The sequence below is a fragment of the Seriola lalandi genome, unplaced genomic scaffold (assembly GCF_002814215.2).
Source record: "Seriola lalandi dorsalis isolate HSWRI2012SDOR001 ecotype SW California unplaced genomic scaffold, Sedor1 jcf7180002054889, whole genome shotgun sequence".
Classification (NCBI taxonomy): Eukaryota; Metazoa; Chordata; class Actinopteri; order Carangiformes; family Carangidae; genus Seriola; species Seriola lalandi.
In genome coordinates this window covers 1,067,289-1,091,527 of record NW_019525441.1, presented here as the reverse complement: position 1 = coordinate 1,091,527, position 24,239 = coordinate 1,067,289, and the positions used below count along the sequence as shown (strand labels likewise).

General features: G+C 41.6%; 1 protein-coding gene across 1 annotated transcript in view; it reads left to right on the top strand.

Annotated features, from left to right (window-relative positions):
* Nucleotides 1-252: 252 nt before the first annotated feature.
* LOC111671929 (protein O-mannosyl-transferase TMTC2-like) overlaps nt 253-24,239 on the top strand; it is a 55,981-nt gene continuing 31,994 nt past the window's right edge. Inside the window, exon 1 of the mRNA XM_023429179.2 lies at nt 253-665. Within this exon, the coding sequence (XP_023284947.1) occupies nt 583-665 (83 nt within the window). The 5' untranslated portion in view covers nt 253-582. The remainder of the gene's footprint in view (nt 666-24,239) is intronic.

Sequence of the window (24,239 nt, the reverse complement as noted above, 5' to 3'; positions counted from 1 at the left end):
AAAAGTCACTATGCAACCATTACTGTGCACAGACAGTGGTTTTCTTTTATGTAAATCACTTCTGTTGCTGTTATATCAAGATAAAACATTAAGTTATACCTGACTTCCTGTTCACAATCAGTCCTCATTTCCGCTCCTATCAGTAAGCATGAAAGCATTATTACTTACTTCCACTCTCTCCACCTTGCTCTCCAGTGCAGCGCCCAGTGCGCATGCTCCGCCTCCCTGAAAACCACATGCGTCTCGCCACTCTGCTCTCTCCGGTGCCAAGGCAGAGAGATGCGCACACTGAGGACACCGCAGCACAGAAATGCGCACAGCTCCGAGCCTGAGCCGGCGTTAGCTCCACGTCCCAACACCCCTGACCCGTCCCTCAACACAATGGGTTAGAGGGAACATGGCAAACTTTGACACACTTTGCATGACATGGGAAATGCCTCGCGTTGTCTGGAAAGCTGCGCTGCCGAGCGGCTGAATTGAGAACACAATAACAGAGACTTGAGAGAGAGAGAGAGAGAGAGAGGAGGGGACCTGATTCCAGTCATTTCTATCCCAGCTCCTCTCCCACTTTGCTTTTGAGAGATGATCACGGAGCTGGTGTGCACCGCCGTGGCAGTGGGTCTCTATCTGAACACGCTGGACGCTGATTTCTGCTACGATGACAGGTAGGTTTCGCCCACAGAGCCCGGCAGTGCTGCTGCCAACACCACCACCACCACCCGCTCCTCCACTTGTCATCTCCTTGTTACCTCCGCACGGAAGCGGAGGGGGGACGGGACGTTGTGCCTGGCCGCTTGTTTGCATGTGCTTTTGTCCGTAGCCGGTGATAAATCACTGCTTATTTGTAGGCTGTAGTGAAAGACACAGAGACGGAGGGAGAGAAGGGGAGTGCAGGGGAGAGCTGGAGGGTGAAAGTGTAGTAATAGAACCAAAATATGCCAGCAATGGTGTAGTCCTGTAACTTGCACTGCTCTTTTGCAGCTCATTGACTTCACGTTGCTTTTTCTCGACATTTGAATGTCTTTTACCCTGCATTTCCCATATTCATTCACATGCTTAAGATTTTTGCAAAGCTCGCAGAGAATCCATATTTATTTTACTGGCATAGTTAAAGCATGTCCACATCAGCACATGGTTCATTGCTATGGTGCCTAAAAGCAAAAGAGGTGAAGTTCAACATGTTGTGAACTGAGAGCAGCCAGGGTCCCTTAGCCTGCTGCGCACATGATGTGCCTCAGATGCTCTTTGTGTTGATGAAGCACTCTTGCCTGCTATAACAATGCCCTGGCCTGAGGGGAATCCAGCTCATTTAGATGAGGAGTTTAATTTTGCAAACTGCTGAATAAACATGCGAACGCACCATCATGCTGTGGAGGGGCATTCAGAGAAAACCTCTGCTGCCCTGAAGGACAGTGATGGTCCTGTGGGAAGTATTGATCATCATAAGGAGAAAAAAAAAATACAGTTGAGTTACTAAGATATGCTTCTGTGAATATAATGTATATCAGTAAGCTGGATGGGACCATCTGAGGGGTCCCAAGAGAAATCTGAGGCGATCACAAGATGACTAAAGGGTAAAAGAGAAGAATGTACAACTAAAAGTATTGTCATTATCCAGTTATTTATCTGATTATTTTATCACTTAATCAAATAATCATTAATTGTTGTTGATAGAATGTTTAGAAAACAGTGAAAAATGTCGACCCTGGTCTCTACAAACTCTACTTTCGTCAGACCAACAGTCAACAAGATAATCAGTTTGCAATGATAGAACCCACATTGGAGATACTGCTTTAACTTTACTACTACTAAACTTTAATATTCTTGCATTAAAAATAATAATATGATATAAATTATATTTCTTTTTTTCTGATTTTTGGCATTTTTGTGTGAAATATTCCAAATGTTCTGACTCTTGATGATTAGATGATGCTTCATTGTGCTTTGTCTTACAAGTATAGAAAAATAGGCTGTTGATAGATATATATATACATATATATATATATATATATCATATCATATCATATCATATATCTGCCTTACATCACCACAGCTGTTCCCCTTTTGAAAAGAGGAGCTAGACAGGTAGTTCTTCATTGACTTTAAAGTACTGTATATGGGCATAAGGGGTTTTGGCTCTGTCAAAACTGATATTAATTGGTCTTCTGTTATCAAGTATTAAATCACAGTGTGAAAACTACTGATATGCTTGGTATGTGGTTAATTTTACTGTGGATTAAAAGAATGAACAGACAGTGAACAGGTCGCCTCCCTCTCGTCCACAATTCAGTCTGGTAAGCATCTCCAGACACTTAAAGGTCAAAGAGCCCCCCCCCCCACTTCACTTTTCAGCACCATCGGTGATCCCTCTGTGTGTTGTGTGTGAGCAAGATCGAGTGTGTGTGGAGGTGAAGGAGGAGGAGATGTAGTGGAGAAACATAGAGTGGTGGGAGGAATGAGCTTTGTATGCCGTCTCCAGTTACATCACACCTCACCAAGTGTCCCCGTGAAGCGGCCAGTGGTTATTCATCCATCAGCCTCGTCCCAACATGTGACCGTGACACTGCGAGGTTGTCAAAAAGCCCTTAGGTGACAGATTACCCGCGGCACTGCCCTGCCCGCTTCAGCCTACGCTTGCACTCCATCCCCTCAGTGAAAGTTCAGTATCTGCCAACGCTGTGTATCTATCAACGTCACGCTGGTAATTTACACTCTGGGGGACAGAAATGTGGGGTTTTGGTTCAGCGCTCTCAGATGGAGGGGGTTGAATACCAATCAGAGGTCTGACCTTTCATGGTCGTTCATCAAACGGTGTCCTCGCTTGGGGTCAAGAGTCGTGCGCTCCCGGTCTCTTCCTGTGGGGATTAGATGAGAGTTATGAGCAAAAGGTTAAGGCGAGAGAAAGATTGGAGTAGAGGAGAGCTGCACTCATCATTCTGCTCTGGAGTTGTTGGTTGTAGACAGATTTGTTTTTCTACATTTATCCTTTGCTGTGAACTTAGACTTATTTGACCTTTCACCCTGTAATCAAATTTGTGTTACACGTCACATGCAGTTCTTCACATCCTAGACGAGATGGCGAAGCTGATAAGTCCTCTATGTCTGTGCAGTCTGACTTGTGGGGATGTTCTGGCTGCTCTCTGCTTTTTCAATCATGTCAAGTGTTTTTCCTGGGCACTGCTCAGGGCCTGGCCAGGCACTGTTTTGGCCAATGGTAATCCCAATGAAAAGCCGATGACTAAGTTTTACGGGAGCTGGGAAAGAACTTGAGCCAGGCCATTTTTTGATTTGGGGGGAAAAAAAATCAAGATGTGATCTGCTGGTTTACCGTCAGGCTTTTCTTGGGTTTAGTCAAATGTAAAAGCAGGCTCCTTTTTTAAACAATCTTCTCACAGTGTTGATATGTTTGTTCAGCCTGTTAGATTGATTGCTTTGGCACTGTGGTTATAGATTGGAAAATGTATTTACCATAACCTCTCAACTCGCCTTTGAAAACTCGTCATCGAGGCTTTTGACAAGTTAACGAATGAGACTTTGCATGATGCAGACATTTCAGTGATATTGGTTTTTAACAACACATTTTGGCAAATCGACTCCGTAATGGATGTCTTCACTAGGAAGACGAGGGCATTATTCAATAGACACAAAAAGTGAAGCAAGGAGAAGAGATAAAAAAAAAAAAAAGAAGGTGACATTGTGAAATGAAATGCATCCTAAGTGGTTTTCAGCTTTCAGAGTTGTGTATCCTGAGAAATCTGTGACCCCATATCACGTCATAGTCTCTCCGTGCAACTCAGAAATGCATTATGGTCCCCAAGGGGATTGAAGAGAAAACATCTTCCCTCTTTGTTTCAGAAGAGCAAAACAATTTAATCACTGGGTGAAGCTCTGGGTGTAGAGGAGATTGGTGAAGCTTGGATTTCACTGGCTGGCACATTCCCTTTTAATAAGCACCGTGAAATTTAGATTCATTCTGTATCTGAAATATCCTCATTGTTAAAACGAAAAATGGTCAACCCAAACCAGGGATTAAACAATTTAATATGCCATGGAGTAGTGACTCAAGAGAAGTGCCACAATGAAGCAGAGGATCACAGAGTCTGTTGGTTGCAACATCTGTTACTCCTCTAGCTTGGTTTCTGGGGTTAACCGATAAATGCATCAATATGGGATTGTCTTAAAGAACTGCCCTTTCATCATAGTTCAAAACATAATGCTTAGAATTGAAGTGCTAATCAACTGCCTGTATGAATGTTAATGGGGCACACATTGTTTAACCCTTTGGAACACACATATGACAATATGTAACTATAAGTATAAACAATATCTCTATGAAGCTGCCCAGGGAGTGTAAAAAACATGGGAAGAACTGTTTTCTTGCTTCCTTGTTTTGGTTATGTATGCAACCTCCATTTGTCCCACAAATAAATGTAACAAGTAGCCTATGTGGAAGTACCCTCAGTTAATAAGGAGCATTGTTGTCAGGAATGTTCATATATGCTTGTATCAACAGCCACTCAGATAAGAGAAAGAGTGCATTTAATTGGTTTAAAGCAGGCCCGTAACTTTACTGTTTTGGTTTAGTCTAACCGCTCTCATCTGTGTTTTCACCTATAAAGCTCTGATAAAACTGGACGCTACCCTCCCAGCATCCGACCACAGAGAGAGAAAGGTAGCAGATAGCTTGTGAGCATAATGGAGCATTTAGCAGCTACAGAGACAGATATTTCCTTTGGGAGTTGACTAAAATAGGGCTAAAAGGGGAGGGAACATTGATCTTAAATTCAACAAAAGACAAATGAATAGTCCTGACTGTAGGCTTACCAGTAGCTAGCTAAAAATCATGTAACATGTAAACAAGGTTACTTTGGAGTTACCAGAAGGCATGTTCCACTTATTTTGGCCGGCTAGCTGATTTCCTGCTCCAAGCTAACATTCCCGCCCCCAAAATCTCAAAGTAACTGAGGTTTAAAGGGATTAGTAAAACAATTACTCAATTTACTTAATTTTTTTAAACATGTACATTTAAATCTTTTACACTACTTAATACTAGAAGTAATGTGCTGCTGCTTAACACTGACCAAGACAGTGTTACATGCCATTTTTATTGAAAACATTAATATAAACTTTAATGTTCCTCAAAATCTATTTTTATTTAATCACAACCGTGTTGTAATGTTCAATTTGTTAGTTTAACAAACATCACTTTGTACATTTGATGCTTGTATTTGATCAGGTTCCACCAAAAGCACCCATGTAATCTCTGAATCATGTCTGTGATTGATTACAGCTCATGTTATCTTTAATGGGTTGGCGCTTCCAAGGCTCACTGTGATACGTTTCGGCCCACTTTAGTAAATGTTGCCAGGAATTCAATACAATTCCACTTATATTTATAAATCGTAACATACATTGTCTCAAGGCACTTTACACAGTAAGGTTTGGACCTTACAAGCAAGAACTTTGGTACAATGGAGAGGAAAAAAAACCCTTCTAACATGAAGAACTTCTGACAGAACCGGGCTCAGGGTGGGTGGCCATCTGCCTCGACCGGTTGGGTTCAGAGAAGAGAAATGGTGGAGAAATTTCTGTGACTCTTGCGGAATAATTATCTAAAACATGTGCCCTAGTTGTGTTGAGGCTGTTTAAGTTACACTATGTGCTTGGAGCAGATAAATATTGAGGGAAGAAGTAGGCTAATGAAATGAGCAAGCAAAATGTCTTTGACTGAGTTGTGTGTGAGTAATACTGTTGAGGTGTAAAAGCTTGTGCCTGTCAGGAGGAATTTTTTACTGTAAGCGTTTTACAAATGAGTAACATCGCCTCAAGACAAGCAGAAAGTTAAAATGAACAAAGTGGTGAGGATAACCAATGGAAAAAAGTGTTTATGAATAGTAATTTGAGATGGTTTTGAGGCAAGAGGCTTTTAACCAAATTTGCGTACATAAAGGATTATGTGTTTTCGAGGAGAAACAGGCAAACCTCATGAAAAATGTGGTTTGGTGGGGAAAACTTATCTGGTGATCTGTCACCATTGTATGCAATAGTATGTATTTAAGAATTAACATATGTTTTTATTCATTGGCCATAAAAAGAGTGTTGCTATTGATGTCTTGTTTTTGCTGTCTGTAGCCTCCTTAGGTTCGGGATGGAGGGCTCGGGCTACCATTCAAACAATGAGAAGGCGGGAGGAAAGAGCCTTGTCTTGATTAGTAGCAGATTTAATTCACGTAAGCACTTAGTGGTCAACTCTGCAGATGTGGCTTTGAAACTGCTTTGGAAGCCACAAATGAAGGCTTGAGAAACCAGTATGTTGAATAGAGTGAATTAGAAGTTCTCTTTGGGTTTATAATGGTGTCCAGTTCTGTGCTTAAGGAAAGAAATGGCAGCAGTTGTGCTGAAGACAGGATGAAATGTTAAAGCCTATCTCCTTGCGCTGGGATGTGCTCCAGCTTCTGCAATCCTTAAAGAGGCAGGAAAAACAGTCCTCTGGCAAACAGAACTGTCTGCATGGCTTGTTCCTCATAATGAAAGGGTAGTGAGGCACACACTAGGCAGTTTTTTGTCTTTATCAGAAACATTTTACGAAAGGTACTGTCATAAGTTGAATCCCTTTTATTAATAAGATGAATCTTCTCCTTGTACAGTTCTAAGGTCTGCCACCTTGAACTTTTGACTTAAGAACATACTGAGGATTTGAGGTTTCCTCCCACTCACTATCCCTGCTTTAGTGATGCAGGCTGATGGGGCTAGGGATTTATATTCTGATTTTGAGGCATCTTCTTTCCTAGCACTTACTACAGTTACTTTCAGGGAGTTTTTGAACGTTTTGAAATAGTCAGATTATCAGAAAAGCTTCAAGGGTTAGGCACAGGGTTTCTCTGTAGATATATGCTTAGTTCAATTGAAGCAAGGCCTGCTATATATCTATGTATAAGTCCAAAATGAATGGCAACATAATGTTAATTTTAGTCAAAGTGGTTATTTGACAGCACTCTCACTTATTGTCAGCTTGGTGTATGAATGGCAGAAAGACCAAGAAACTGCAAAAAAAATTTTTTAAAGAATACATAGCACCTGGTGTTTGAAATAGAGTTTAATCAATGAATTGATTGATAGTAATTGTTAGCTGCATAGTTTGAGAGCTTTGATGAATTCCACAGTCCTCTGACAGACTTAATAAATGTAATACTTCATAGAACATTTTCCTCAGGACCCTCTAAACAACATGGAGGTTTGTTTATTTTTAGGTTGTCCCTCTTTGTCCCACTGGGTCCCAGCGATGCATGAGGCTGGTTGAGGCTGTTGCTAACCCTTGGCTGGCCCTTATGCTTAGCAGGCCACAGTCGACCCGCCCGTCTGCCAAGACATGACCGCCAAACCTCAGTCCCACGACCCTCCCTGTATACGCACCATATGTGGATCCCAAAACACTGGTATCCACAGACAGCATTGCCAGCATCCTGTATGATACACAGGCCAAAGCTGTACATTTGTCATGTAACACCCATGTTAGATTTGGGAGAGTGAAATCCTCCGAACCGCAGATATAAGTGGTCTAGCAAGCTTCTTATCTGGACAACTACATGTGTGTTCATTATGCCCGTCTCTAACTGAGACCCTTCATAACTGTCTTCAGCAGCATGGGGTTGAATTTCTACCACAGCGCACTAAACTCACTTTGTAAGCAAAGCTCCTTTTTGTGGCGTTAGATTACGTTTAGAAGCTGGCATCCACTTTCCCTCTTTAAACTACAAGGTGGACTAAAACAACTTAGAGCAGTTGGGGCGTAATATAAAACCAAGCCCAAGCTGGTGATCACACGAATCTCAAGCAGTTACCCTTTCTGCCTTCTGTAATCAATATCCATTGAGTATCATTTTTCAGTGACTGAAGTTTTTTTTTGTCTGTAGCCGAGAACAGCTGTCAGAACAGAAAATCAAACGTGTTTTTTTTTTTGTTTTTTTTTTGCTACACTTGACAAAGCGCTCATATTTCACTACAGCCGGCATCAGTCGTGACTGTTAACAGCACTCTAAAGTGAGTACTGACTTTCATTTGCCACTCTGGATCGGAATCTCGAGTGGTCTGTTTGTACATGAGGAGGTGTGTGTGCACCGACAGCCTTTCCTCTGTGATGGTGAAGCTGTCAGTAGTTGTTCGTGTAAATGATCAGGTTGATGAGGCTCTTGTGTCTGTGGTTTGTATGACCTCTGTGCTGTGCATGCATGTTTCATGAAGTTATTGGAAGGTGTCGGTGGGTTGGAAGCTGAGGTTTTGAGGTGGTCCAGGAAACATTTGACGTGGGATGCTGATTCGTTTTGCTTAGGCTGCACTAGTTTGACATTTAGTGAAAGGTTGATGAGAAGATCAACACCATTCTTATAGTAACTATTGAGTTTGAGCCACAAGGTGATTATTAGCTTAGCTTAGCATAAAGGCTGGAAGCAGGGGGAAAACTGGCATAGTGACTTCCTTGAGTCTTGTTAAACAAAATATAATATAATTTGATAAAAATAAAATAAATTTTGTTGGGGTGAGCTAAGATAGTGGTTTCTGCCTGTTTCCAATCTTTATGCTAAGATAGCAGATTACCACACAAACATGAGGCTGGTATCTGTCCTCTCAACTAAGTTAAAAAAGCATAACTCCCAAAATACAAACAATTCTTTTAATTTTTGCTAATGCGTACCATACCTAAAGTTTCACAAATGAAGAATAAAGTCTGCAGATGAGGGCTGTTTGAGCTCCGCTAACATTTTAAGCCGAGTGCTTATTATCACCTGAAGCAATAACTTTTTCCACAAGCCTTGTGCATTTAGCTGAGTTGGAATAAATTGCTCCATAAAATAAGAAATACACATTATTGTACTGCCAAACAATTTTTTTGGTATATAGCTATAATATGACGAGGTAAAAATCATTTTGCAACATGATGAAACTCCCATTCATCTCACCATGGGATACTGAGACTGTGCTGTGTTAATTATAATTTTAAGTGCCAGGCGCTTCACAAAACCAATAGAGATTCATTAGCTCGGCAGCCTTGGTGATGAACCCTAGCTGAGCACTACACACACTCTTTCCATCTTCATGCATGGCTACTTCAGCTAACTCTTGTAAAATATACTAATATGCATAAGTCTTTCTGGGTCAGAATTGGGCCAACTGTAGAGTGCCTGGTGTGTGGGGGAAAATCAGTTTGTGCTTCTCACCTCATAAAAACCTGAGAGGCGGAGATTGAGAGAGTTGGTGTGAGGGCTTTAGGGATTTAGGGTTCAGGAGAGATCAGATGACAGCCTTGCTGGCTTTACTCAAGGGTACAGTTATACTGTTTGCTATTGTGATGTAGGAGGAGTGAAGTGATTATACTGGAAGCTTTGTCACTCAAGTGTGCTACAGTTGGTATTTGTTTGCCTTCAATGTCTTCGTAGCACGATATCAGACATTCTTTAAAGGAGTTTGCCGAAACAGAACCTGTAGGAGGACATGGACACCAGGAAAGTAGAGATTTTAGATGGGTATAATTCAGCCAGTGAACAACATCAATCAAAATCCTCATTTGTACATGTATAAAATGTCTCGGTTTCAATACAGAATTTTTGTAATCTGTCCAAATTCACTGTTTCTGGATTCATAAATGTTTAAAAGTCATATACTGTGTTCATATTTCATTCCCATCCACTTGATGTACTCTGCAGAGAGAGATAGCCTTTTCTCCTTTTCCTGTTTCCTCCTGATAAGCGCCTAAAAGTGGACAACCACAATAGATAATACAGATCGAGGAAGTGTGGAAGTCTCAGTACAGCTGCGTTGTTATGCCTCAGTGCTGGCAACAGCCAGGGCCGGAGCCAGTAAGGTTTCGGGTTTTCCGTTCATCCCATTCTCTTGAACGTGATATCTCAGTAATGCCGTGAGGGAATTTCTTCAAATTTGGCACAAACATTCACTTGGACTCAAGGATGAACTGATTTAGATTTTGGTGGTCAAAGGTCAAGGTCATGGTGACCTCACAAAACACAGTTTTGGCCTTGTGAATGGGATATCTCAGCAGTCCCTAGAGGGAATTTTACAGATTTGTTACAAACATTCACCTGGTTTTAAGAAAAAAACTGATTAGCTTTTGGTGGATAAAGGTCAAAGGTCAAGGTCATGGTGATAGTTTGCAGCCTTACTCTGATTGTTTGGTTGATTGGTAGCCGTATTCTGATGCGTTGGTTGATTTCCAGCTCTATTCTGATTGTTTGGTTGGTATGTAGTTGTATTCTTATTTCTTAGTTGGTGTTCAGCTATATTTTGATCGGTTGGCCAACTAACCAATCAGAATACGGCCACAAATCGGTATGACCATCAGTCCCATTCTCAGGAACATGATATCTCAGTAACCTCTTGGGGGAATTTCACTTGGGCTCAAGCATGAACTGATTCGATTTTGGTGGTCACAGGTTGAGTTGATGGTGACCTCACCAATATGTTTTTAGCCATAACTCAAGAATTCACACAGCAATTATGACAAAGTTTTACACAAATGGTTAATATTTTATATGACTCTTGATTAACAGGGATATAACCTGAAACTAGTCTGAGTGGTGGAGGCATACAACCGTGAGGCGGTAATTCCACTTTAGAGTTGTTTCACATTGTGGCACAATGGAAGTAACTGGCAATTTCTGTTGAAAAAAAATTTAACTTTGTTCAATTAGAGGGAATCTGCATGGCTTGATGCTAAGCTGCACTGAGTTGGAAAGTGGACTGTAATTTCCTGCTTAACCATATAGCCACAGTTTTTTGTTTTGTGGTACATCATTTCCTGCCCAATCGAAACACCAGTTCATTCAGGATTGGCTCAGTTGGAAGGTCATTATTCTGTGTTTAGAACCATAAAGCACATCATCCTTCAAGTTAACTATCCTCCTTAATTATCTAGGCAGGGTCAGGAAACATTTAAGCCAATTTTCCCATTTTGATGCACTGCCCTTTTAAGCACTGCTCAATACTCTGAACTCAGCTAGTCTCGCCATGGGATGAGTGTCTGGTTTTTGCCGGTACCTGGAGTTTGCTGGAGATAAGGTGAATCGCAGTTTAAGTAAACATGGCAGTTCTGGCTGCAGGCAAACCCACACTGGAAAGCAGCCTTGATAAATGGGAGAAATCTGCATTTGATAATAGCTGTTCTCTCGCCTCAGTCATACCCGAGATAGAGCAGCCGCCGTATTTATCTCTCTGCAGAATGTAATTTGTTTCACACCATCATATTGATATTCATGGATCAATGGCCATGGAAATGTTATGGTTACACTGCTTTTATGAAGAGCTGTGACAACACTGTAATTTGTTTTTAATGCATCACACAGTTTTTTATTTCTTCCACAGTTTACCCTTTCAATTAATTGTTTTCATCTTTTAATCTGGTGGACTGTACTGAAGGTCACTGAATTATGCATGTTCTGCTTTTAATAAGAACATGACCAGTTTGTTTGAGCTCTGTGGTGCATTTTCACTTTCATTTTGATGAGAAACATGCAGCAGGGAGCTCAGACTATGTCAATACTGTGATTGGTTGCCCCTTGCCTAAAAGGAATTCAGTAACCAGGGCAATCAATCATTCTTTTTCATGTGAAACTGAACCAAGGAAACATCCAAAGGCGCTGGCCTGTTGTAGATTTGTATCTGTGCTCAGTAGACGAGGCAACCCACAGATTAGAGGTCACCACTGAGTGCCACGGTGCCAGCTCATCCACCACACTGGGTACATCTCATCAAAAAATCCACACAGACAGAGATTTTCCCTCAAGGCTCGCTCATTACCGTGATACCACATCCAGTCCATCCATTACTGAGCAGTCTGACAACGACAATTTAATCTACACTCTTTGGCCTTGCTTTTTTTTCTTCTTTTTTTTGTGTCCCTGCTATGACCAGCAGCATCTTCTTACTGATAGCGTTATCAGCAGGAGAAACGTATACCATGTGACATCGCTGTTGCAGACAGGGAAAAGACATTCGTCCGGGAAATGAAAAGACCCGTCCTCCCACGCTCTCTCTCTCTCTCTCTCTCTCTCCTCTCTCTCTCTCTCTCTCTCTCTCTCTCTCTCGTCACACACAGATGTGAGGATGCATGATGCAGGATGCTATTATTTTTGTGTTCTAGTGAAATGGCTTCCTAGTGTGTTTCGCTCACAGCTATTTGTTTTGCAGCTGTGGAGAAAGTTAAAGGAAAAGGATGACACCTACTTTCTTGCAGGGAGTCCGATGAGGAGATTGATGCCACTCTCGTGTCGTATCGTATGTGGATTTTTCTAACTGGGTATTAAAGTGTTCCTGTGAGCAAAGCCTCATGTCGGTCCTTTTTAACTGTGGAAACAAGAGGGAAGCGTTCACTTTCTTTCCATCAATGCTTTTCTATGGCTGTGATTTATATGTATGTATTGAAAAACAAGAAGAACAACTTGGCTACAAACACTTGTAACCCAGTCCTCCATGCAAATGTCATGATGTTGTAGCATGACATCATGTCTGCTTGTCCCTCCAGTCCATCTCTTAAGGGAATATGGTACTTTTATGATGTTATACGATGCGTTTTATGGTTTCATAATGGAGTTTCCTGCTGCATTTTAAACAGAGCCATATATTTTGGGGCTCATGCTGATAGTTTGACAAACTTGGATTATATTAAACCTCCGGTGGGGAAGTGCATTTCACATATTTTATTATTGCACTGGATTCTGTTGGTCTCATAATTCATAGGCAATAATTATTTATGCCTGCCTTTGTGCCATTGATATAGTTTGTATTGCTAAGTTGTTTCAGAGTTGAATGAAAACATGGCTTGAGTTAAAGTACTTTTGAATCACTTTAGCCAACTTTTGCTTTGTCGTGATTTAAGGGTCAAATGGATGGGGTTTGAACTTTTGGGATGACTTCATTAGTTCCAATGTGAAAGTCGAGTTGAGGCAAATGGTTTCGTTGTACCAGCCGTGTTCAACAGATCACAGATCAGAATTTGAAAAGATCTTAGATAATTAGCAGGGATCATTGAAAAGAAGACAGATTTGGTCTGGGTTGGCCCCCGTGGTAACACTCTATAGCTGCCGTTTCTCTCTGGCTAATGCTGGAATGTGACAACTGGTCACGGCACAAGAAAGGAAGGCCTATTCTGGATTGGATACAGTCCTGTACGGTCTGTTAGCGCGGCGTGCTTGGCCATTACAAATGCTGCGTGTGAATCTGACCACTGAAGGCTTTCAAAGCAGAAAAGAAGCCTAACTGCTCCAGAATGTGCCACTGCAGGGTGTTGTGTTTTCTGTACAACCTGCAGCCAGTCTTTACATACAACGTAAAGGCACAAATCCTCTACATCCTCAAAATAGCAGCATTTTTTAATTTGTGATCGGATTACAGACCAATTCTGGGAGCATTAAAGTGATTTTTTTTTTTTTAATCGGAAACAGAAGGCTTTTGAGCAGAAACAGAATGCTGCTTTGTTTCTCCAGCTGCTCCCTTGGCAGCACTGCACCACTCAGATCCTCCACTGGCTCCGTGATTTGTCATCAGCAATTAAAGTTGTCCTCATTATAATCTCCGCAGCAGATCAAAAATGATCCGGTTTCTCAAAGGAGCGTCGGAGTTGTTCGCTCACCGTTGAACAGACCTGTACCACAAAGTATGGAGCCCTCATATCCGCATTTGATTAGCCTTCAGCAATTCAAAAGTACAGTTTACTTTTTTATTCCTGTGTGTCAAGGGAGCACTACAATTCAGTTCTTGAAGTTTAATTTGTTTTCAGGGATACATAGATGTTTATTGAAGACTGAGAAAAGGAACATTTTTCCTGGGAAAGGGACAAGTCAAGGTGTGTCAAGGTCTGCCGTGCTGTTGATTCCAGTGAATATCCTGCACTGGGAGGGTATTGTTGATGCTCTGTGTCCACACCTGGTGCTCTGCATGTGCGAGCGTAAATTCGAACATGTGCTCATGCAAATTATTACTGCTGGACTGAGGTGAAAAGTGAGCAGAGAACATTGGCAGTCCTTCCTAAGCCGTGACTCTTCACGACCCATCGACATTCAGCTATTCCCTGTAGAGATAAATCAATGCCAGGCACCGTATTTGTCCCCATGTGCTGGAGGCCCCCCCCCCATTTTAATTCAAGGAAGGAAGGAGCAGGCTTCCATAATCATGAGTTTAAGCATTTTTATAGGTCAGTGTGCCAATACCCGCAGCTTCTCTAGAACTAGGCCAGTTGAATTGATTGTAGGGGCAGAAGGTAGAATGAATTAAGGAGGTAAGGGAGGGGGAGTTGTACCTGTCGCTAAGAAGAGACATGGTCATGGTCACATGCTTGATGGTGAAATAGCCATGCCACGAGCTGTAATAGCAACCTCGGCAGAATATTTGGACAGAAAAATGATTGCTTTCCAAAAATTAAGTTTCAATTTTTTAATTTTATTTTATTTACACTATTACACCTATTCACCACGTGTACAGTATATGTGTATGTACTATGATTTTCTGTGATATAATTCTTTGATTTGGGAACTACAAACCTAGTTTCCTGATAGGGTCAGATAGTCAATAGACAATTATAGAATTAATATTTAGTTATTTCCTAAATTCACACTTCAAATTTAAATTGAAATATGGTGCATATTATATTTTTGCATATTATGATTAGATAGATAAACAGGGAAGCAGCAGATTAAGACCACACTAAAATGGCATAATTCTTTTTAAATTCCTGTAGAAGCAACAGTGTTGCATCTGCAGCAGAGAGCTGAGATACAGCAACATCTGTCTGGAATTTAAAATCATATCCCCAGCCTGCACACAGCTGTGAGTTTTGTATTGTTTGGCTAAGTCAGAGAACAGCACTCAGCCCGCTTTTAATCAAGCATCACATTTATCACCGTGGATGCAGACGACTCAAAGAGGCCACCCTAATTACCCGTCCACAGTCAGACACTGTAATTAACTGCAGAGACCATTCTAGATGCAGAATTTGGACAGATTGATTGGCTGCTCATTTGTTTTCCTGTAACGCACTGGAGGTGGTTTTCTGGCTGGATCCCACTGGTGGGATTCATGGATGGATGGATGGATGGTGTTAAAGTTGGCTGCTGTTTCACTGATAAGAGCTGGATGTGTGAGAAAAGCCACGCGGATTTAAGAAACCCTGTAAAACTCTCAGCATCCACTGCTCCTGGTTATTGGCTCATTTGAATGTGTTTCTCACTAGGAATTCTGCCTGGCACAGTTCCATACTGTAGGCATAAGGCATATTTACTGGGTGAGACGTTTTTTAAAATACCTATAAATTTCACATTAAGGGCTCCTATCTTAATGCATGTGGGGGGGAAACATCTGTATGTAAGACCCTTTTTCCGAAGCAGTTCCCGGTGGTCTTTGGGTTGTTCGTGGAGGTGTGAAACTGTAATTTGCTGTTGAATTGAACCGTTACACCCCCCAACCCCAAGTTTCTAGTGTTTTTCAGTTTGACTGCATTCACAGTTTTTTTTTTTTTGTTTTTTTTTTTGGTACAAATACTCACATGGTACAAACAGTTGCACAACTTACTGTTCCTCTGCAGTTGTACAGTAAGTTGTCATGTTCATCAAATTAAAGTCATTAAATTCATTTTTCTGATAGATTTTTTTTTTTTTTTTTGAAGTGCAAGTTAAATCCCTTATATTCCAGCCCAGTTTCCCCTTCACTGTGTCTGTTATATTTATGCCCTGGGGGAATGTAAAGCATTTGTTTTATTAGCCATTGATTTCCCGTAGCCTTCCCCCTGGTGGAGCTGAGGATTCATCGGAGCCTTTTTATCGACACCATCACTCAGGGAATGCTGTGGTGGGCTTGGTCACCTTCTTTTTTTTTTTTTAGCTGAGGCGGCAGTGTCGGCATAGTCGTCAGATCACCTCTATTTTGTGCGAGCAGCTAATGGGAAGTGATCAATCAATCACTTAGATGGAGATAAAGACTCTGCAATCAATCTGCTGAAAAATAGATGAAGGAGTCGCACTCTCAATGATTGGGTTCATAATTTTTTAACCACTTGAAATGCAGAGTACTAAAAATGTCTCTGTAAAAAATATTTCACCTAATGACAGTGGACTTGATTCCAGATCTGGAATGACTTCCACTAAGTAATGTCTCAGTTGATCAGCCAATTGACGATTATCTTACTAATAATTAAATATTAGAAATATTGATACACCTCTCACGTCTGTTTCATTAAGCATGGAGCTACAGCTAGGCGGTGGTTTAGCTTAGCATAAAGACAGGTTGCTGGGCGGAAGTAATTCTTGGTGAAAGCTAAACACTGTTGATTTTACATTGCTGTTTTTGTGATGGTTAAAAACAAATGGGATATAATGTGTTAATTAATGAACTTGGTGTGAGGTAAACTTGTGAACTTTGGACAGAGCCAGGCAACGTGTTTGCATCTGCTCCCAGGTTTAAGCTAAGCTAAGCGCCTCCAGGCTCCTGCTAAACGGACAGACATGAGACTGGCGTAAATCTTGTCATCTCATTTTCAGCAAGAAAAGGGATGAATACAATTCCCAGCATTTCTGGAGCGGTAGTAGCTTGGGTTTGCGATGTCATCAGTCGGCTAAGAACTGCTAATTTGTTTGCAACTCGCAGGTTATTGAGGAGTGCTGTGCTTTGTAGAAGTGTAAACCCTTCCTGCAGGATAAACATGCAAAATTTCTGTTCTGTGATTTATTAAGTAAGTATTATTTGTTAAGTATTTGTTAAGTATTTGTTAAGTACCCACAGAAATTGAGTCTTGTCTAATTTTTAGACCTGCAACAGTCCTAATATTTGGAAGTCCAGAGATGTGAGTCAGTGACCATTACAGCATCTTTTAAACTACTCTCCATTCACTGATTGTTGCGGCCTCCAGCTGCTAAACTCCTGCCTCTCAGTCAGTGCTTTTCAGACCAATGAGTGAGACCATGTTTGATATTCACTTAAGGGACGTCAAATGGGTATAAATATCATTTATTTATGTTCGATGTCTGTTAAAATGCACACTACACATTGACCGTAAGCACAGTGAGTTGTCTCTGGCCCTTTTGGAGTTAGCTGTTCGGCTCATCAGGAAACCAGCTTCACAGGGGACATGAAAGCGAGTCCATGGCCTGACAAAAGAGAGACAGCCAACTTCCTGACGCTTAGCTCAGACTGTTTCAGCCTCTTTGAAGCCGAGAGCCCCCGGACGAAACCTGTTTGTCTCGATTGGGACTGAGGATGTAGAGGAGGCTTTATCTTAATCAGCTCGGAGTTGAAGCTGTTGGTTCCGTTGATGATGAAGGTAAAACAGCTGGATTTCAGTGATGAGGAGTAACTATCCAGAAGCGTGCCCCTTTGATCACTGCAATTAAATGCATATATTCTTATATTACTTAGTTGGACTCAGGCCAGATATTGATGCGAGTGGAACATAGGAATGTTTGTAATTGTAAGCCGCTCGCTCTGCGTGGCCACTGCCTGCAGGCACCTCTCCACACACTGTGGGACTCTGTGTTTCTGATGTGTGAGTGGTGGGTTTTGTGTGTAAGAAAAAGCGGCACAGGACACAGGGGTTCTGGATTGTGGTTGAGACCTTGGTAGCAATAAATTGGCTGAAAGACAAATCTCATCTCTGCAGCTGTGCTGCACTGTGGCTCCAAAACCTTATGGGATAGTAAAGTAAACAAAACATATTCCACTGCAAAAATAAAAATGAAACTGAAAATAACATATATCTGTAAAATAAAGATGAGTTTATGCTTAGGTTACCACAGCACTTGGCAGATGATTTACTGTGTGACAATAAATTACTAACTGAAATATACAAACTAATGCTTCAACCCCACTGTACAAATGCTCGACCAATGCACAGCTAACTAGCCAACATCACAATACAAAACACATGCGCTCACCACTCAGTAAACACAGTAGTTCAACAGATTAACTGGACGCACAACAGCACAACCTAACAGTGTAGACTGCTGCCTTACATAATTATCCTCAGTCTTTCATCAAGTTGAATAATGTTATTTTGCATTTTTGGAGCATTGTGTATTTTTTAGTTGCTCTTGTGCAGCTTAACAATGACAGGAAACTGATTTCTATCAATGGCTTTCTCATTTTTCATCATTCAGAATAACTTCTCATTCATCTAGACCTCCTCCCATTATATACAAAAGCTCCAATTTGATGTTTATCTTTGTCACATGATACTGAGCTGAACATCTTTGGATTTTGGACTGTTGCTTGGACAAAACAAGATATATTACTATATATTTTCAGTCTTTTATGGCATTTTATAGACAAAATGATTAATTGGTTAATTGAAAAAATAATCAGCAGTTTAATCGATAATGACAAAAGTCATTATCAATTATTGTGCACTTTAATTTTGTACTGCAGGCAATGTGACATGGGTCACCTCATTGCATTAGTATTTTCATTATCATGCAGAATTTCAGATAGAGGCAGTCTGTCCTGTTGTGGACAATGTTTGTGCAAGTTTTGTATATTTACTACAATAGGAAAGTCAGCTGCATTTATACAGTAAATATTCTCACAAACACTTGATCAACAAGCGTTTCCTCAGAGGAGATGAGCCTCCAGTGCATGGATCTGTGAGCAACAAATAAAATAACTGTAAATATTAACGTTTGCTACATTAGCTGCAGCTGTTTAGCAAAAAATCCACTGTCTAAAATAGACTGCTTTGTGTAATTTAGTGTGCTGCACACTAATCTCTGCATGAGGACTTAAAGTAAGTCATTTAACTGGTCTATTCATTTCCCCAAACTTCTCGCTGGTTATTCCGCACCCTTGGGAGAACTGCTGGGAGCTGCAGGATGGGCTATTTTTAATCAATGAAAAGATGGATCCAGTGAACTGAGCAGGAGAGAGGGAAAAAAAATGTAGGTTAGTGCTTTGAATACAAAGCAAGTTTCATCCTCTGTGTCTCAGGTTTATTTTCAGTAATATATAAAAGAAGATGAAAATCTTGCCAGCTTTTTCCTTCTTTTTTTCATGTCATCAGTGCCCAACTATGTTGAACACCATCCAGCAGCAGTTTATCACTGTTCACACATTTGAAATGATGTGGAAAGAAACAAATAAATGCATCAGAGCTGGGCATAAAACCTGCCAAATTAATGTCAGATTTCGTCTTACACACCAGGAACGGGAAGAGCACGGCTGAGCATAAATCTTTCACAGCCAGTCCACTGGCAGTATGACAGGGCTTTATGAATGCTATCTGGACATTTATGCATTTTTCCTCTCCTCCCTTATTCCTGCCAGTTTGGCGTGGGATGGAGTGTGGGAAAGTAGCAGTGCCACTTGTGGTTGGGGGTATTGTTCTGCCAGTGGTGTCGTTGACGTATGATGTTTGAACACACCCTTAATGCTCACTTCCTGGCCTTTCAGCCTATTACAGATACACAAACTAAACAGATACAAGGACTTGATAAAAAAAGGAAATATGATATCAGTGGTCTGTGTCTGCGGGTAGCCTACAGTAAAGCTGAGGTTGACGATATGAAATCATAAAGCTAGAGCTCTGGTGCCTTTCAACATCTCTGTCTTTCATCATCACTATCTTCTCATTGCCTGCCATTGTGCTGCGGCCACATACTGGCAGGATTATAGAAGCTGATAATGAGCCAATGAATGAATCACTCAGGCCCAGCCAGCAAGTGTAATGGCTTTACGCATGATTATTCAACCTCGCTTTATGATGGATGGGTAGGTATACCTCTAGGACTGAAAACAGGACCAGATCTCCACGTGTTCAGTTGCCTCATGTGGCGCAGTGCAATATGCTCCCTGCTAGAGTGAACGCCGAGGTGAAATATATGCCTTTTTTTTCTTTTTCTTCATCCTCAACCAGCTGTGGCGTGCGCTGGGAACAAAGCCCTGAACAGTGTTTTCCTGCCAACTGCAACACCACACGGAATTAGGATGCTGCATCGTATAGATTACATGTTGTGTCCTTTTACATGCGCAGTATGAGTGCACACACACACACACACACACACACGCACTGAACCTTAAATCTGATTACTCTTCGACCCCCGACCTCCATGCATGTCTCAGAAACTCTATGCACTCTATGATCACTTTCTAATCCTGTTATCGTTGGATTAACACAGAGGTGATCTGGACCCTGACACCCACCCACACATGCACTCCCTCTCTCGCTAATACACTGCCCCTTATCCCACTGTGAGGGCTGCTGAGACTGAATCTTAATGAAGGTGAAGTCAATAATTGGTGGCTGGCGTCCCTCCCTCCATCCATCGGGAGTCGGGTTTTGGTGGCAGCAGGTTAAGCAAGTCAGTCCAGACGTCCCTCTCCCCAGCAACGTTTTCCAGCTCCTCCTGGGGGACCCAGAGGCGTTCCCTGGCCAGATGAGATATACAGTCTCGCCAGGTTCTGGATCTGCCCTGGGGCCTCCTACCAGTTGGATGTGTCTGGGAAACCTCCAGTGGAAGGAGCCCAGGAGGCATCCAAGCTCCTCCTGGATGTCTGAGCTCCTTACCCTATCTATAAGGAAACTCATTTCGGCAGCTTGTATTCGCCGGGTATCCCAAAGCTCATGACCATAGCCGGGGGTTGGAACATGGATCTACTGTTAAATTGAAAGCTTCCCGCTCAGCTACCGCTTCATCACAATAGTCCGGTACGACGCCTGCGTTACTGCTGATGCTGCACCAATCGGCCTGTCAAACTCGCGCTGCGTTTTACACAAGACCCCGAGATACTAGGAAAATCCCTCACTTGAGGCAGCAACTCGTTCCCAACCCGAAGGGAGCAATCCACCATTTTCTGACAGAGAACCGTGGTCTCAGACAAGGAGGTGCTGACTCTCGGCCGCAAACCGTCCCAGTGCGTGCCGGTTGTCACGGTCTGATGAAGCCCTGGTGATGTCTTATAGCTTAGCAGAAATAACGAGGGAGAACAGAGAGAATTCGCATTTAGATGGTTTCAAGTTAGGGCAGTGACTAACAATTACTTTCATTATCAATTAATCTAATAATTATTTTCTTGATTAATCATTTGGTAAATTATCAGAAAACTGAAAACAGCCCGAGGAGATGGATGGATCCACAGCTTGAAGATATCCAGTATTCAAGAAAAATATTCAATCTTTGCATTGGAGAGGCTGCAATCAGTGTTTGCCAAACAATGGCGTTTTTTCCATCGCACCACCACAGCAGCAATGATTATTTGATTAATCAACAGAAAATTGATCAACTAATCATTGCTGCTGTACTTCAAATAACACATTTAAACACATTGATCATTATTTGTCTAGGACTAATATAGCAGCTAATGATTTTCATTATTGATTCATGTGGTGATTATTCTCTTCATTAATCAATTGATTGTTTGGTCCAGATAATGTCCGAAAAGAGTCCATCACAATTTAACAACCAGGCCCCTCCTCCTCCTTCCTGCTTCTCCTTAGACAGCTCCTCCCACAGACCTGGTTCTGTTGTTTGTGCAGCGAGTTGCAAAGACCCGTACGCAGCATTGTTTTGGGTTTCTTAAGTTAGAACTTGACTGCCACTGTGACCCCAGTCTACTGCATCATCCAACCAACTGTAATACACATCAGGACACCCTTTATTCTCAAGTCTTCAGTCGCTGTTGGTTGTTTTTTCTTCGTGAAGATTTTACTTATTTGTAAAAAGGTGTCAGCTCTGTGATCACATTGATCTTTTGTGGCTCCACCTCAACACATTTTCCTCTGTGCCGCTGTGATATGGATTTGTTTTGTCCCTTCAGCACGGAGGCTTTTTCCTCTCACAGAGTCTTAATCATCTGCGTTCCTGTTACTCCTGCACAAAGCCAGCAGCATCAGCTGTGTGTTTACTTCAGCAGTGCGCCAGCCAGAGATTAGCATTGTGTGAATAGGCCTGTCTGCCACAGCTCTGTGCTATGCTAATTAAGCACTCAGATTGCTCAGCAAGGAGATGGAAATTTAATAGATCTTGGCCACATGAGGTGTACTCTAAAGAGCGTGGCGCTGAAGCAGACTTCTGGAGCTGATGCAGTTAGTCAGGGAGATGGTAAAGAGAGAGAGCAGAAAGGAAGAACGAGCAGTGGAGGAGACGAACAAAATGATGAACTTCATAAAAGCCAGAAATTAAGATCAAAGAATGGATGGAGGTGGGGAAGTGGATGGCTAGAACCCGAGCTGACGGAAGAGGAAACAGAGCGAAGTGAACAAAGAGGTGACGATATCCATGAAATAATGCGAAGGCCAGTATCCATTAATAGCGCTCCTTTTTTCATGATGATTGGCTTATCCATCTCATTACTGCTGTCAGGGAGCAAGAAGATGCACTCTGCTAGAAAAGGTTGTAATTCAGCCAGTGCTGATTACGTTAAGTGAGGCAGTTTAGACTGCAGATGTTTATTAGAGTGGAGCAGACCAGCCGGTGCACATAGACAGACAGGCTGGTCCAGACATTTAAAAACAGACTCAAGTGCACACCAAAACATTTCCACTAGAGGAAGGTTTACTCAGTACGACCACAGAGAGTTGGAGAGTGTAGTGTAGAGCTGTGTGTGTCATCTGAAGTCTGTAAACTGAACTTCTCAAGGATGCAATTAAGGAAACAACTCATTTTATAGGATGCAGTTTCTGACTCAGGCGATTCAAGCTTTTAGCTGAGAGAGAGAGAGAGAGAGAGAGAGAGAGAGTTAAGATGTCTCCATGGCCCCGCTGCCTCTTGAGGGTTGATTAGAGGAATAATGAGCAGGGCCTGACTGATTGAAACTGCAGCTGGAGTATTTCATAAACAACTTAATGCATTTGATTAAAAGGCCAGAGAGATTTTATAAAACGAGTGCAGTGATACATTTCAAACATGGATGCACTTGAGTGGCCTATAATTCCATCTAATTGAGAACTTACATTTATTAGGAAAATAAAATCATGATGTTGTTGTTGTATTTAGGAGCATTAATGGACAGAATCTGCAAACGGGATGTCTTCTAGAAGTGTCATGGTTTCCTGATATTGTAATTTGAAATAACAAATACATGTTTTTTTGTTGTTGTTTGTTTTAGCTTTCTATATTGGTTAGGGATCGTTTTAGACCTACATTGGTATTTATTAATATGTGTAGATAGATTTGCTTGTGTGTGGATAGGAATTGCACTAGAAGAAGTATGGTCACATAATCTTTTTGTGACTGTGTCTTTACTCTTGTTTTCAGATTTAAAGCCCCTGAGAAGCCACTGAGAGTTTCAAATCAACTTGTTTTTTAATATATAACAAATATTCTATGTCTAAATCAGTAACAATCAAAGTTGAAGTTTTGAAAAATGGCCTCCCCAGTTGTTATTGATTAAGGGCTTCAACACTCAGAATTCGTCTCGTTCTGTTTATCAGCACTGTGTGGGTTTGGTTGGAGCAGATGTGACTCACAGTGGCCTGGCAACATAAGCAAACAACCACAAAACTATCACCAGATTTTTCATTCTGATGTTGCTAAATCCAGATTGGCGCACGGAAATATACTTGACATCAGCTTTTTTCTAACCGAGCTCCACCCTCCTACAAACCAGCAGAAACAGAGAAGACAGTGCTTTTATGTGGGATCCCATCCCTCACAGTCAAAATGCTGGATGAGGGAAATATGTCAGGGAGTGATCCCAGAGATGATCGCTTGATTCACTGCTGCTGACGAGCTCATTAACATTAATTGTTGGTGGCGGGCTGAAGCTACATGACTGTGCTCCTGTTGCACCACAAAAAAAACCTCAAACAACAGTGCAATATCTGCATCTATCTGTCTAGACTAAACAATTCATTGATTAATTGAAAATGTAAAAACATCTTGGATTCACTTAAACAGTGTAGAGAAAATCTCAGTCTATCCCTTCCATCACATTGTGTGTGGGAATATTGGCCTACTGTCCCTTAAAGAGGCCCAGTGTGCTTCTATAGGCGGCCACAGCACATGAAAAAGCAAATCACTGGTGGTGAGATCACTGTTGGGGAGGCGGTGGAGTGCCGCATTTGCATACTGAAAAGACACATACCCAAACACTGAAAGACGGCCAATTTTCTCCTCTATAAAATATAAAAGCAGTGGACAGGTGAAAGAAGACCTCACCCTTTTACAAATGGACCTCAAAAAGAAGAAAGAAATTCCTAACCGCTAATGTCTCTTTTCAGCCTGTGATGGAAATCCCTCAGATTTTACCCCCCCCCC